Source organism: Bos javanicus, chromosome 20, assembly GCF_032452875.1.
Source record: "Bos javanicus breed banteng chromosome 20, ARS-OSU_banteng_1.0, whole genome shotgun sequence".
Taxonomy (NCBI): domain Eukaryota; kingdom Metazoa; phylum Chordata; class Mammalia; order Artiodactyla; family Bovidae; genus Bos; species Bos javanicus.
The window spans coordinates 62,683,191-62,697,569 of NC_083887.1; the positions used below are offsets into that span (position 1 = coordinate 62,683,191).

Below are 14,379 nucleotides of genomic sequence, written 5' to 3' on the forward strand. Positions count from 1 at the left end.
ACCCGGGCCTTCTCTGCATGACGCTGGCCAGGGCTCTGGGTGGAGCCAGGCCAGGATAACGCCAGGGGGCGGTGTGAAGATCACACCATTAATGCTGGTCTACTCAGCACTGTGGGAACACCCCAGTCAGTATAACCAAACAGCACAGAACACAGCCCACAGTCGTGTGCTGGATACTCATCTCTGAAGGGTCTCCACAAAGATTCACCCACTTAGACAGATGCAGCACTTAAATAAATTTAATAGGACCAAGCCCATATTCCTCAATGTTAAAGTAAATCTTGAGAACAAACCCAAACGTTTAAAACTGTTAAAAACAGGTCCTACATTAAAAAAAAAATTTTAACTCAAACCCCTTCAATTAAGGCATTTGATGAATGTTATAGTGAATGTTTAACTTAAATAGCAGAATATAAAGGTTGTTTAGAGTTCCCTTTAATATAACAAATACAAAACCTTGTAAGACCATACCTCTACACTTTCATGTCTCTGAACAAGTGAAACTATGGTTACCAAACAGCTACTGTTGTCACAGCATCTACTACAGTGTCTGATACGGGACGTAACAATAAATAGCTGTAGATGCAGCACAAGACACCCATTTATTTAGTCACAGTAGTGGATCTTACTCCTCATTTTACTCTAAATTCTCTCTTTACTCTTCAGATTCTCCAGGCTTACGGATGTCGTCAATCTTCAAAATCATTCTAACCATTTGTGTTGCAAGAGAGATCTGTTGCTTTTTGCCGATCAAAGTTTCTATGACGTGTTGATGTTTCATATCTGAAAAACACAAATTCATTCTTCTAAAACAGCATACAAACGTATCATTCTAAAACAGCATACTCCTATCATTAATGGAAAGTGAAAGTCGCTCAGTCGTGTCCGACTCTTTGGGACCCCACGGACTGTAACCCGCCAGGCTCCTCTGTCCCTGGTGATTCTCCAGGCAAGAATAATGGAGTAGGCAGCCATACCCTCCCTCCAGGGAATGTTCCCAACCCAGGGATTGAACCCAGGTTTTCTATTTGAGCCACCAGGGAAGCCCGTTATTATTAATACCTTGTTCCCATTTATGAATCAGAGTAAAACTTAAAAGACATCCAACTTTGAAAGCCACTAGTCTCGGTTATGTTTTCAGAAGAATACAATTTCATTACTTCCCAGGACGTTCTGGAATGTGGGCCTGGTTACTGGAGCACTGTGGAGGACAGGGCGCCCTCTTCAATGACAGGGTGAGTTTCTCAGTGACTTGCTAAAGAGGGAATCATTCAGTGACTTCTCACCCCACAAAGTTCCCTTTGCTGTCAGTTAGTAAGCCTGAAGTAAGTGAGATTAGACGGTGCCTGATATGTAAAGTTCCTTCAGCAAAAACCCAGACATTCAAGTTAAAGCAATGTAAATTGTCTGACAAGAAATTGCTGCTGTTACTAAATCCTCAGGTTGTTAACCTAAAATCCAGAATACACCTGTTGTTCTGAGTAAAAAAATAAGCCATCAGATTCTGTGGTCAGGATTGAGACCGAACCCCAGAGATGGCCCAACTAGTATGATCTGGGGATTCACCAGACCCCCATCTCACATGCTAGGGCTGCGCCCTTTTCAGCGATGAGTGACAGACGTGCTACAGAAGCACAGCACACACTCCGTTTATAAAACACCCTGTGATTTACGGGACGCGCCCACAGATCAGCGGTAAACTGAAATAAATTTCAGAGCTGTTTTATAGGACATTCAGAACCCACACTGACAGACATTTATGTAAAAGAAATGAGATGGGAATGATTTTCTACACTGGAAATCACCTTTGGAATAAATACTGCACTGCAGTTTTTTGTCGTAGCTTGCTAAGACCAGCATCCTAACAATTCCCCAGGTAATTATATCAAACACTAAAATTCAGGACCTGGGTACCCAAAGCGTGTTCAAAAATTTAAAAAGCCAGGACCAGTTCACGGTACACGCTATGCGGCAAGTAATTCCCCAGCTTAGGTCAGACCGCGCCCAGCGCCTCACCATTGGTCCCCTTGTGCAGACAGTCGATCCCAAGGGCGGGGTTCACCTCCTTCACTTGTCTGGCCCGGACCTCGGTCATGGTCTGGATGGGGTTCATGCCGCTGTTCTCGGCCAGCGCCATGGGGATGACCTCCAGTGCGTCGGCGAAGGCGCGCATGGCATACTGCTCCAGGGTCGGGCACTGCGAGGGCACAGGGTTACGTCAGCATACTTGACAGCACCCCCAGCAGCTCTTTGGGGACATTACAGAATGACACCCTTGGACAAGCTAACTCAGGACGAGTCCTCAGAACAGGCTATCACGAGTGCCGCTACAGGGCGAGAATGCAGAAAGTACACGTCAGGAGTCAAGAAAGCCAGTCTTCCCGCCGCACCTTTAGTTACAACGTCTAAGCAATTCTCAATTCCAGGTAACACTAAGCGTGCAGAGATCTGTGCCAAGGCTGCAGTGTGAAAAAGGCTGACACACGCTGGCCTGTGGTAACCCCACATCCACATCCTCAGGCACAAGGATCAGCTCAGATCAAAGGCCCGGAGTCCAGCCCCCGCCACACACCATGCGGTCAGTCACACACCGAGGTCAGAGGCCTCACCTTGTCGGCCTCCTGGCTGACCGCCAGGGCGCAGGAGATCTCCGCGGCGCCCCCGCCATACACCACGCGGTTGTCCCGGATGAGGTTGCGGATGACACAGAGAGCGTCGTGAAGTGAACGCTTGGCCTCCTCGATGATCTGGGAAAGCAACGCTGCCCAAGTTAATGGTTCTATCTTCATTCTACTTTTCCTCCCTATAACGTACTTAGGGGAAAAACTCCCACAATACCGGGCAGCCTAGGACGCACTCCAGGACATATGACCAAGTGAAGGGGGTCGAACAAAAACAACAAAGCAACAGTCTTACAATGAGTCTTACTCATCGTGATGCGCCAGAAGCCCATCCCTGGGGAGTGGAGAGCACACCCATGCTCTCTCAGGTCCCGGTTTCTACCTGAGACCGAGGAAAGGCAAGTGTGTCCTGTGGGCCCAACAGTGGAACGTGGTCTTCAGGGTTTTACACTGTGACGCGACCTTGGTTTTTATTTGGGGGGGGTGGGGGCGGGGCAGGCCGGTAGGGGAGAGGCCCGCACTGCATGGCTCGAGGGATCTTAGTTCCCTGACCAGAGATCGAGTCCAAGCCCTAGCAGTGCAAGAGCAGAGTCGTAACACTGGACTGCTAGGGAATTCCCGAGGTGTCCCTGCTTCTCCAAGAAAGATGACCTTATCCTTCTTCAAGTGTCCCAGCTAAATACATTATGTGAAAAGCCCTATCACATTCCAGAATCAGAAAAAATGCAGGACAAGTGAGTGAGTCCTTACCATCTTATTTCCTCCTCTGATGAAAATGGTGACGGCTCTGGAGTTCTTACACTGCTCGATGACCAGCATCTTGTCTTTGGTGGTCCCAAACGAGATCTCTTTCACAAGACCCGCAAAGCCCAGCTTCTCAGCGGTGAGCTCGGAGAACCGAGGGACGATGCGGCCACCTGTGGCGATGGCGATCAACTGACGGGAGGAATGGAAAGACCAGCGTGGTGAGCAGGGAACTCTCAACACCAGACCACAGATGAGCCAAACGTAACCCACGACCGCCATGCTCCCTAGAACCAATGTCCAGTGCAGCCTAAGAATCAAGGTCCAGCCCAACGCCTTGCTTAGGGAACAAGGTTCTGAAGAGCGGGCGACCTGCCACTATGACCCTGAACACACTCTCAGCTCTCCCCCTTCCCCTCCCGCGCCCATGAGGACCAACTAGGCCGAGTCTGCGGGGCCACAGACCATGTCTGGGCAGCTCTGGATGTTTATGAGGCTGACACAGAAGTGCACAACCAGCCTGCCACTTCAGAAGGCCAACCAGACCGCAGTGAGAAAGGAAAGCACCTGAAAATGCCATGGAACACTGCAAACACGTGCACAAACAGCAAGGAAGATTCTAGCATTTCCCCCCTTGCGACTCAGCCTCTGGTCTGCGGAGCCTCAGCACAGTGTGGGAACCACAGCACGGCGAGGTCACAAGGGCTTCGAGCAGGACGCTCCGTGAGCTCAAGCCCTGCGCGCAGTCTCCTTGCAGGTAGCCTCCTACCTCAATTTCAGGTCCTCCGACCCAGCGAACCGCCGGCAGGTCATTCTGGAGAAGTAAATGATTCGCTTCATCGTCAAAGCCCCACTGGCAAATAGCTAGGTTAGCACCAGTTTCTTTAATCTGGGAAAGAAATGCCACAATCACGTTAACAAAAGTATTTTTTGTGTTCTTCTATTGGAAAAAAGGTTGAAACCAAGGCGAGAAACATAGTTGGGTGTGTAGGTGGGAGCATCAAAGTACAGAAAAGAGAAAGAAATACACAAGTGGCTATGTTCTGTCAGCTCTAGTTAGTTTAAATCTCACTAGGAGCCGTCTTAAGGCCCACCTGCCGGATCATCTCTTCAAACTTCTCCTTTTCGTACTTCTGAAGGGCTTTAAAATCTTCCACAGATGTCACATCCAGCTTATGCTTCGTCTTTGGTTTCGGTGGCTCAAATGGACACGTGAGGATTGCAATCTTAGCATCTTCCACTTGCTGCAGGAAGAGACAGAAACGTATGAACTACGTGGAGGGCTCAAGAGGGAAAAGCCCGATGCCATGGAGGCACGGCTCACCTTGGGCATCTGCGGGTGACTGAAGTCCTTGTCCACGATCACGCCCTTGATCAGCTTGGTGTCCTCCAGCCGCCCGCCCACCTTGCCTTCTACCTTGATGAGCTCGAAGTCAACGTCCCTGCGCTGCATGTCGGCCACGGTGAGGACGGCGTTCACGGCGATCTCGGCCATTTGCCGGTGACAGCTGTTAACCCTGAGGGGGGACACAACACTGACCTTTCATGTCTACTCAACAGTGACTGCAGCCAGAAAGAACACGTGCTGCAAAACTCAGATGACACGACAGTGTGACCCACAGGTATGTTACAGAACTAACCATGTTCAGGGTCCCCAGGGAAGAATGTAACCACTACCTGTACTTTCAACAGTCTGGGAAGGGTCGCTTTACCCGGGTCCAGGGATCCCAAAGGGAATCATAAACTGGGATGGGAAAAAAATTGTTAATAACTGAAATGTACTATTTTCTTCCATTATGAACGTACATGAAGAGACCACTAACGTATGCCAAGAACCAAAAATTTACCAAGACCACTACTTTGTAATACCACTAACACTTTCAAGCCAAAACAGAATAGGAAAGAGATGAACCCACTGAGGAGAAGCCAATCCTATCTATGGGAAGTGCACCACTTAACATTTGAAGAGACTGCTCGATAATTTCACATCTGATTCTGAAAAAACCACAAGGCAACTGTAGCCCTCCAAATACAGTGCCTGGAATCCTAAGTTACCTGGAAAAGATAGCCAAGAAACCACAAATCTTGTGTGTCCTAAGTAACTGACCAACAATGTTTCACCTTTATTGAGTGTATCAGGCCCTTGTTGGTCCGTTTGAACGTCTATAGAAAAGATCTACGCGTACCTGAGTTTTCTAAAGACTTGCAAATAAAGCTGAGTCAACCCAGAAAGCAGTAACACAGAATGTGTGCATTTCAAGAAAGGGTAACGCCTTCTTTCCAGGAGAACCAGAGTGCTGTACTTGCAATAAAGGCCACCCCGGGCAGTCAACCCTGCCGAGGAGTGGTCTCGGCTCAGACCTGCGACAAGGGGACAGCTGGCACCATGGAGGACAGAAGGAAGCAGGCGTCTCTCCTGCACTTGCCTTGTCCTCTTAGTTGAGCCCATGTCATCCTTTAGGGCACAAATTTAAATACTTCCTGAATTGATGTGGATTAAGACAAACCTAAAATGGACTGGATGGGTGAATTTAACTCAGATGACCATTATATCTACTACTGTGGCAGGAATCCCTCAGAAGAAATGGAGTAGCCATCATGGTCAACAAAAGAGTCCAAAATGCAGTACTTGGATACAATCTCAAAAATGACAGAATGATCTTTGTTCGTTTCCAAGGCAAACCATTCAGTATCACAGTAATCCAAGTCTATGCCCCAACCAGTAACGCTGAAGAAGCTGAAGTTGAATGGTTCTATGAAGACCTACAAGACCTTTTAGAACTAACACCCAAAAAAGATGTCCTTTTCATTATAGGGGACTGGAATGCAAAAAGTAGGAAGTCAAGAAACACCTGGAGTAACAGGCAAATTTGGCCTAGGAATATAGAATGAAGCAGGGCAAAGACTAATAGAGTTTTGCCAAGAAAATGTACTGGTCATAGCAAACACCCTCTTCCAACAACACAAGAGAAGACTCTACACATAGACATCACCAGATGGTCAACACCGAAATCAGACTGATTATATTCTTTGCGGGCAAAGAAGGAGAAGCTCTATACAGTCAACAAAAACAAGACCAGGAGCTGAACTGTGGCTCAGATCATGAACTCCTTATTACCAAATTCAGACTTAAATTGAAGAAAGTAGGGAAAACCACTAGACCATTCAGGTATGACCTAAATCAAATCCCTTATGATTATACAGCGGAAGTGAGAAATAGATTTAAGGGCCTAGATCTGAGAGAGTGCCTGATGAACTATGGAATGAGGTTCGTGACATTGTACAGGAGACAGGGATCAAGACCATCCCCATGGAAAAGAAATGCAAAAAAGCAAAATGGCTGTCTGGGGAGGCTTTACAAATAGCTGTGAAAAGAAGAGAAGCAAAAAGCAAAGGAGAAAAGGAAAGATACAAACATCTGAATGCAGAGTTCCAAAGAATAGCCAGAGATAAGAAAGCCTTCCTCAGTGATCAATGCAAAGAAATAGAGGAAAACAACAGAATGGGAAAGACTAGAGATCGCTTCAAGAAAATTAGAGATACCAAGGGAACATTTCATGCAAAGATGGGCTCGATAAAGGATAGAAATGGTATGGACCTAACAGAAGCAGAAGATATTAAGAAGAGGTGGAAAGAATATACAGAAGAACTGTACAAAAAAGAGCTTCATGACCCAGATAATCACGATGGTGTGGTCACTGACCCAGAGCCAGACATCCTGGAATGTGAAGTCAAGTGGGCCTTAGAAAGCATCACTACGAACAAAGCTAGTGGAGGTGATGGAATTCCAGTTGAGCTATTCTAAATCCTGAAAGATGATGCTGTGAAAGTGCTGCACTCAATATGCCAGCAAATTTGGAAAACTCAGCATTGGCCACAGGACTGGAGAAGGTCAGTTTTCATTCCAATCCTAAAGAAAGGCAATGCCAAAGAATGCTCAAACTACCGCACAATTACACTCATCTCACATGCTAGTAAAGTAATGCTCAAAATTCTCCAAGCCAGGTTTCAGCAATATGTGAACCGTGAACTTCCAGATGTTCAAGCTGGTTTTAGAAAAGGCAGAGGAACCAGAGATCAAATTGCCAACATCCGCTGGATCATGGAAAAGCAAGAGAGTTCCAGAAAAACATCTATTTCTGCTTTATTGACTATGCCAAAGCCTTTGACTGTGTGGATGACAATAAACTGTGGAAAATTCTGAAAGAGATGGGAATACCAGACCACCTGACCTGCCTCTTGAGAAATTTCTAGGCAGGTCAAGAAGCAACAGTTAGAACTGGACATGGAACAGACTGGTTCCAAATAGGAAAAGGAGTATGTCAAGGCTGTATATTGTCACCCTGCTTATTTAACTTATATGCAGAGTACATCATAAGAAACACTGGGCTGGAAGAAACACAAGCTGGAATCAAGATGGCTGGGAGAAATATCAATAACCTCAGATACGCAGATGACACCACCCTTATGGCAGAAAGTGAAGAGGAACTCAAAAGCCTCTTGATGAAAGTGAAAGTGGAGAGTAAAAAAGTTGGCTTAAAGCTCAACATTCAAAAAACTAAGATTATGGCATGTGGTCCCATCACTTCATGGGAAATAGATGGGGAAACAGTGGAAACAGTGTCAGACTTTATTTTTCTGGGCTCCAAAATCACTGCAGATGGTGACTGCAGCCATGAAATTAAAAGACGCTTACTCCTTGGAAGGAAAGTTATGACCAACCTAGATAGCATATTCAAAAGCAGAGACATTACTTTGCCAACAAAGGTTCGTCTAGTCAAGGCTATGGTTTTTCCTGTGGTCATGTATGGATGTGAGAGTTGGACTGTGAAGAAGGCTGAGTGCCAAAGAATTGATGCTTTTGAACTGTGGTGTTGGAGAAGACTCTTGAGAGTCCCTTGGAGTGCAAGGAGATCCAACCAGTCCATTCTGAAGATCGAATGATGCTAAAGCTGAAACTCCAGTACTTTGGCCACGTCATGTGAAGAGTTGACTCATTGGAAAAGACTCTGATGCTAGGAGGGATTGGGGGCAAGAGGAGAAGGGGACGACAGAGGATGAGATGGCTGGATGGCATCACTGACTCGATGGACGTGAGTCTGGGTGAACTCCGGGAATTGGTGATGGACAGGGAGGCCTGCGTGCTTCGAGATTCATGGGGTCACGAAGAGTCAGACACAACTGAGCGACTGAACTGAACTCAACTGAAGACAAACCGTGCAATAAGGTACCTTACATCAGGTTTTTATACTACATTTTAACAAGAGCCCCTAAGTCTCCACTGTTGTTCAAGGTGAGTGTGTCCCATGGCTGAGTCTCCAGGGGACAAGAGCTGTCTTGTGTCCCCAAGACTCAGCTCTAGGCCTGGCAAGTAATGAGCACTATGTAAATGTTAGCAACAGCCAGTTTAAGACAATTTCAAGCCTGCCCCGTCATACTCAACTAAAATTCTGGATTATTTGTTCCTTGTTGAATGAATAAGGAGAAGAACCTCTCCATTAAAATGCTTCCTAGTAAAGAAATGGTGAAAACTGTTAGAAAAAATGGGTACTTCCCAATCGTAAGACCTACCACCCTAGCCTATCCTGAGAAATAAAGAACTGTATAGCTTATAAAAACTATCAAGGGGACTTAACCAAACCTGGAAATCTAGCCTCTAACAAAACCACAAAATGCCTATGTTTATATCTGCAGTAAAGAGAAAGTAAACCCGAGTAACAAAACCAGAAGGGAGCTCATTAAATTGGTATGAAGCCACCGTGGTAATTCTGCTGCCTTTAAGACCCAGCACACAAGCACTGCCTCCCGCACGGACGCGCCCCGCGGCCCCGCACTGCACACGCACACTTTGGAGCCCAGCGTGGTCTTCGCCGTCTGGATCAGGGGCTCAGTGTTCTTCATGTCGACAAGGACACTGTCGCTGATCTTGTCCAGGTGCTCGATAGCGATGCGGGCGGCCTGCTCGTAGCCGTCGGCGATCCTGATGGGGTGAATGCCGCGGTCCAGCAGCTGCTCAGCCTCTTCCAACAGGGCACCAGCCAGCACTGTGGACGAGACAGCACACCCGGCTCAGGGACCCGCTGGAACTCAAACACATGAGGTGCTGCGCTGGGAACACCAAGGCTCCAGATTTAAGCTGAAAGGGTCTCAGAGGTGGAGGCCATCCCTAAAAATGGGAGCCTCGTGTTTTGGTTCTAACAGGTACCCCTCACAGATAGGTGCTCAACTCTCAGTGACGTACAGGACGCAAAGAACGTAACACAAACATTTTTATAAGGGAAAAAAACTTCCTGTTTCCTAGGCCAAGGATTTCTATTCAGTGAAATTTATGCTGGCATTATACAGTATTAAATAGAATTTGTTTACTATCCCTCCCACAACCTGTTGCCTTCCCCTCTCATTTTAACATCACAAAAATAAGTTTGAATGCTGCTGCACTCCAAGTACATTCAGAACAGTGTTTGGTTCCCAATGAATGTATAAGATATTTGCTGAATAAATTAATTCAAATTTCAAATGCAGAAAAAATAACACTGAAGATATTCATCTCATCAATCCTCCCAAACTTAAAAAAATTTCAAACATTGAAAACAAATTTCAAGAGTAATATAATAAATACTAGTTTACTTATTAATATTTTGTTGCATTTGTTTTCTTTACATACGCTTGCTTTTTCTGTTCAACGATTTGAAAATTAGTTGCAAAAATCAGACATGTCACTCCTGAATATTTTAACATTCAGCTCCTAAGGACAGGCACAGTTTCCTCCATCGCTGTAACAAAACTGTCACACTCAGGAAATCTTGACATTGGTAAGATACTAATACACGACCCACAAATGACCCCACATGTCCCAAACATCCTTCAGAGCTGGGAAAAAAATCTGGCACCCACCCAGGTTTCACATATTAGAGCTGCTGTCGCTTCTCTTGAGCTCCCTGAATCTACTTGAGCTGCCTAACTCGACTCCCCACCCCCTTCCTGTTCTTTTATATTGACCCTTTTGAAGCGCCTGGGCCATTTGTCTTGTATCATGTCCTTCCACATGGATTTGTCACACTGTTTCCCCATGATGAGATTCAGAATAAACATTCAGCAAGTGTGTTAGGCTTGTAACATTCTTTGCGAGCCCACAGACTGTAGCCCATCAGGCTCCTCTGCCCATGGAATTCTCCAGGCATGAATACTGGATTGGGTAGCCATTCTCTTTCTCAGGGGATCTTCCCGATCCAAGGATCAAATCCGGGTCTTCTGAACTGCAGGTGGATTCTTTAATGTCTGAGCAACCAAGAAAGCCCTTAATACTAAATAACTCCTCTCAAATGAGAAAGCACATTTTGCCTTTTCTTACCAACCACTCCTGTGGTTCCATCTCCGATCTCATCATCCTGTGATTTGGACAGTTCAACCATCAGCTTGGCGATCTGGTGGTCAACGTCCATCATGCTTAAGATGGTGGCGCCGTCATTGGTCACGGTCACGTCACCATCTTTATCCACCATCATCTTATCAAGCCCTAAGAGACAACCGTGTTTAAAAGGAGGGTTAAAAAAAAAAAAAAAAAAAAGAACCTACACTAAATCTATAAAACAGTTACCCTGACTTCTTGACCCAGTACCTATCTATGAGCTTATTACAAATAATTCAACATACATGAAGGAATATCTCCATGAATACCTTTTTGATTGGCTAATTTAAAGCAAAACATTGGGACAATTTAATGATGTCTAAAACCAGAGAAGTTGCAAAAAAAATAATAATAATTATGGAGCATCACTAAATGTAATATCACAAAATACAACGTTGCAAAAGACAATAGCTATGATCTGGAAAATGCTAATGAAATTATGTTAAGTGGAAAAAACACCCGACCTAAATTTGGATGTAGCATGATGACTTTAACTGTGCTGAAGGTCTGGGACACACCCTAAACATCTGACCATATTAGGGGGAGGACGCCCCCCTCTGTCTCCTAACTTTCTGTAAACAGGTTGAATTGACTATTTTATGTTATACAACTTTCCTGAAAAACACAGAATGTTAAGTCTCTTACCATTTGGTCCAAGCGATGTTTTCATTGTATTTGCTACAGCCTTTGCTGCCATTATATGAGACTAAATGAAAAAGAAAAAACCAATATTCAAGTTAGACATAATTTTAAGTTAACAACATATAACTAATGGCTGTAAAACTCACTTATGACACAGCTTCTATTCTCTAGAAAAGGCAGCAGACAGGTCCACATCTACCTGTGAAAACTGCACAACTCCTAGTGTTAGAAGACAATTCTTGTGTAAAACAGCAGAACCAAGTGCTCTGTGTTCTCTCTATAACCCTTAACACATCTAATGAGGCAGGTTCTCCGGGCCCGTTTTATAGCCAAGAGCAGGGACAGTCTGACCTGAGAGGCCGTGCAGGACCGTACGAAGCTAACTCCACGTGAGGAGTCCAGCCGTCAACACACAACACCCTGAACTGTCACACCATGGTTTACTGCACACTCCTCTCCCCAAAGGTCCAGTCAGTACACAACCCACAACCAAGAATCGCCCACCAAGGGGGTCAATCCTGAAAATAACAGAAGCCCAAATGCATCCTTTTCCCTTTCCGTACATAATTACGCTCATATTCCCTCCAAATACTTCGTTTCCTGTCTTCCTATTCCTGCCGCCAACGACCTAACTGATCCACTACACCATAGAGATTTCCAAGGTCTCTCATTCACCAATCCTTCACATTCATCCTCCATCCAGCCAAGCCATCCATTTTTCTGAATGTGTTGTTTTCCTCAGTCCCCTGCCCTTAAATGAGTCACCAGTACTCCGACTCTCAGGTCTGTAAGCTCCAGGTTTTCTTCAAAGTCTGAGACCTCGCTCTGTGCCAGTGAGGGCGGCCAAGGCCTGCTCCCCAACATGCCCTCTGACCCCTGAAGCATTGATGCACTGAAGACCTCCGCTCATTAAATCCTGACCAGTTTACAAAGCAGTTCAAATGCAATGTTCTGTGCAGCCTTCCCTTGTCACCCCGTCTCACAGGTTAACGAGACACAAAGTTCACTAGGTTTGTAAAAATACTGGTTATTCTTAAAATACACCTTTGACTGATAGGTCTACATGATGAAATATGTAAACAATAATGACCGCAAACAGGGGGTTCTTAACCAGGGGCCAATGTGCCCCCAGGTGACATGTGGCAATGCCTGGAGACATCCCTGGTTATCACAATCAGGGAGGGGACTGCAGAGGGTGGAGGCCAGGTGCTGCTATGCATCCTGTACAGGACAGACCCCACAACAAAGCAGGATCAGCCCCCAAGGCCGCGGAGCAGGCTTTAGACCACTGGCTGCAGAGTCAGGCAAGGCGGGTATGAACCCTGGTCCTGTTCTTTACTAGCTCTGGGGCCACATTTCTCTCTAAGACCTGTCTCAAGAGACCGAGGATCACAAAGATGTGGCAGAGGCAAAACCACCTGTGGCTTCTGTTATACTGGCATTTTGGGTGCATGTATTGGGTGTTAGTTTCTCTGCTGGTTGCTTCCCATGAAAAACAGAACTGAACACGTAACGCAAGTGGCTTGAGTATCTACCACTGGTCAAAGGCTGGGTGACCACCTAAGTTACCCCATTTAATTCTTGTCCTCCGCTTGACAGGGATGTATTGCCCCCACTGGGAAAGGAGGTGTAACTCGCCCTAAGTCAAACAGCCCAGGACAGACCTGTAGTGCTTAAGTAAAACCTCAAGACACTAAGGGACACCTCAGACCTGATGACACGGTCATACACACCAACTTCATGGATTCCACCCCAAATGCCACCTCCTCAGGTACAGTTCTACTTAAATTGTTATTCTGTCCAAACGCCCTTCAACGGGCTCCTTCCCATCCCTGAGGATAACATGGTCATGTCAAGGCACTCAAGAACTTCCACCTGTGTGAACCCCTGCAACTTAGACTATGTTGCTAAAACCAGACTCTGCCTCCTCCTCCAAGGTACCACGCGTTCTCCTGCTTTTGCTGTTCCTCTCCCTAGCAGCTGGCTCTCTCCCGTTCACCACAGTGCTCCATCCCGGGACAGCCAATCCTCTACCCAAAATATTAAGGACCCTCTCTGACTTTTTACCAGCACGCACGCCCTCCCAAAGCTGGTGATTCAGGTCACACACTGCCTTGTACTACGGTTATTGGTGACCACTTTTCACTCTTGCAGTTGTATTTTCTTCCTTAAAAGTGTACGTTTTTCACTTTTACGAGACCACACCCAGAACACGCCATGTATAAAGGAACTCAAAAATGAAATTATGCTGTCACTGGCTAAACCTTTAGGACGCCACGATGAAAATGACTCTCATTTCCTTTGAGGTCGTTGCAGGGACACCGACAGCGTCCTAACCGGCCAGGTGACCTGAGAACACCCCCCCTGCATCCTACTGACGAAAACACTGTTTGGAATGCCTGCAGGTTGGAGAAACCAGTGGGGACGCGCCTTCACCGCCTGAGAATTCAAGCCTCCCCATCCAACTCTGAAGAGCGCCCGCGGGACACCTGAACCCCCAAATGAGACTAAAGGCTTATACGTCGATTTTTCCCGGGCGCGGGGCGAGGGACTGGAGACCAGAGGGGGCTCCCTCAAGCTCCCCCCGGAGCACATGGCAGAACCCCTCAGACATTGCGCAGGCGCAGAACCACCGGCTTCGGCCGCCTCCCCTCATCCCACCGCCAGTGCGTCCCGGGCCCGTTACCTTGAGGGCCTCAAGTCCCATAAGACGAGACTTGCGGTCCTGATCCTTGATGATGAGGAAAGGACGGCCATATTCATCGAAGGCGAGGGTCCCCACGGAAGCCATGATGCGGCAGCAAGAGTTACACTCCCTCAACCAGCGGAGACCACGCCGGAACCCAGAGCCCGCCTTCCTCTCGCGGGAGGGCGCAAGAGCTCGCGCAGGCGCAGTGCAGGCCGCCCGAGACCTATTTCTCACTTGAGACTAGTTTAACGCCAGACAGTACCTTCTGGAAGCAA

The 14,379-nt window shown here is 46.7% G+C and overlaps 1 protein-coding gene across 1 annotated transcript; it reads right to left on the reverse strand.

The window, feature by feature from the left end:
* Positions 1-223: 223 nt before the first annotated feature.
* CCT5 (chaperonin containing TCP1 subunit 5) lies at positions 224-14,361 on the reverse strand. The gene is made up of 11 exons (XM_061393877.1): positions 14,102-14,361; positions 11,419-11,479; positions 10,717-10,881; positions 9,211-9,409; positions 4,690-4,882; positions 4,460-4,609; positions 4,135-4,254; positions 3,372-3,557; positions 2,610-2,747; positions 2,017-2,197; positions 224-783 (listed from the first exon to the last, which is right to left on the reverse strand). Exons 1-11 carry the CDS (start codon positions 14,204-14,206, stop codon positions 656-658), a joined length of 1,626 nt encoding a protein of 541 aa, XP_061249861.1. The 5' UTR covers positions 14,207-14,361; the 3' UTR covers positions 224-655.
* Positions 14,362-14,379: the final 18 nt, after the last annotated feature.

Coding starts and splice junctions, on each gene's coding strand:
- CCT5 (XM_061393877.1), bottom strand. CDS start 14,206: ATGGCTTCCGTGGGGACCCTCGCCTTCGATGAATATGGCCGTCCTTTC. Junction 4,610..4,689: donor GTCACCCGCAGATGCCCAAG/GTGAGCCGTGCC, acceptor CTCTTCCTGCAG/CAAGTGGAAGATGCTAAGAT. Junction 784..2,016: donor TCTGCACAAGGGGACCAATG/GTGAGGCGCTGG, acceptor TGTGTTTTTCAG/ATATGAAACATCAACACGTC.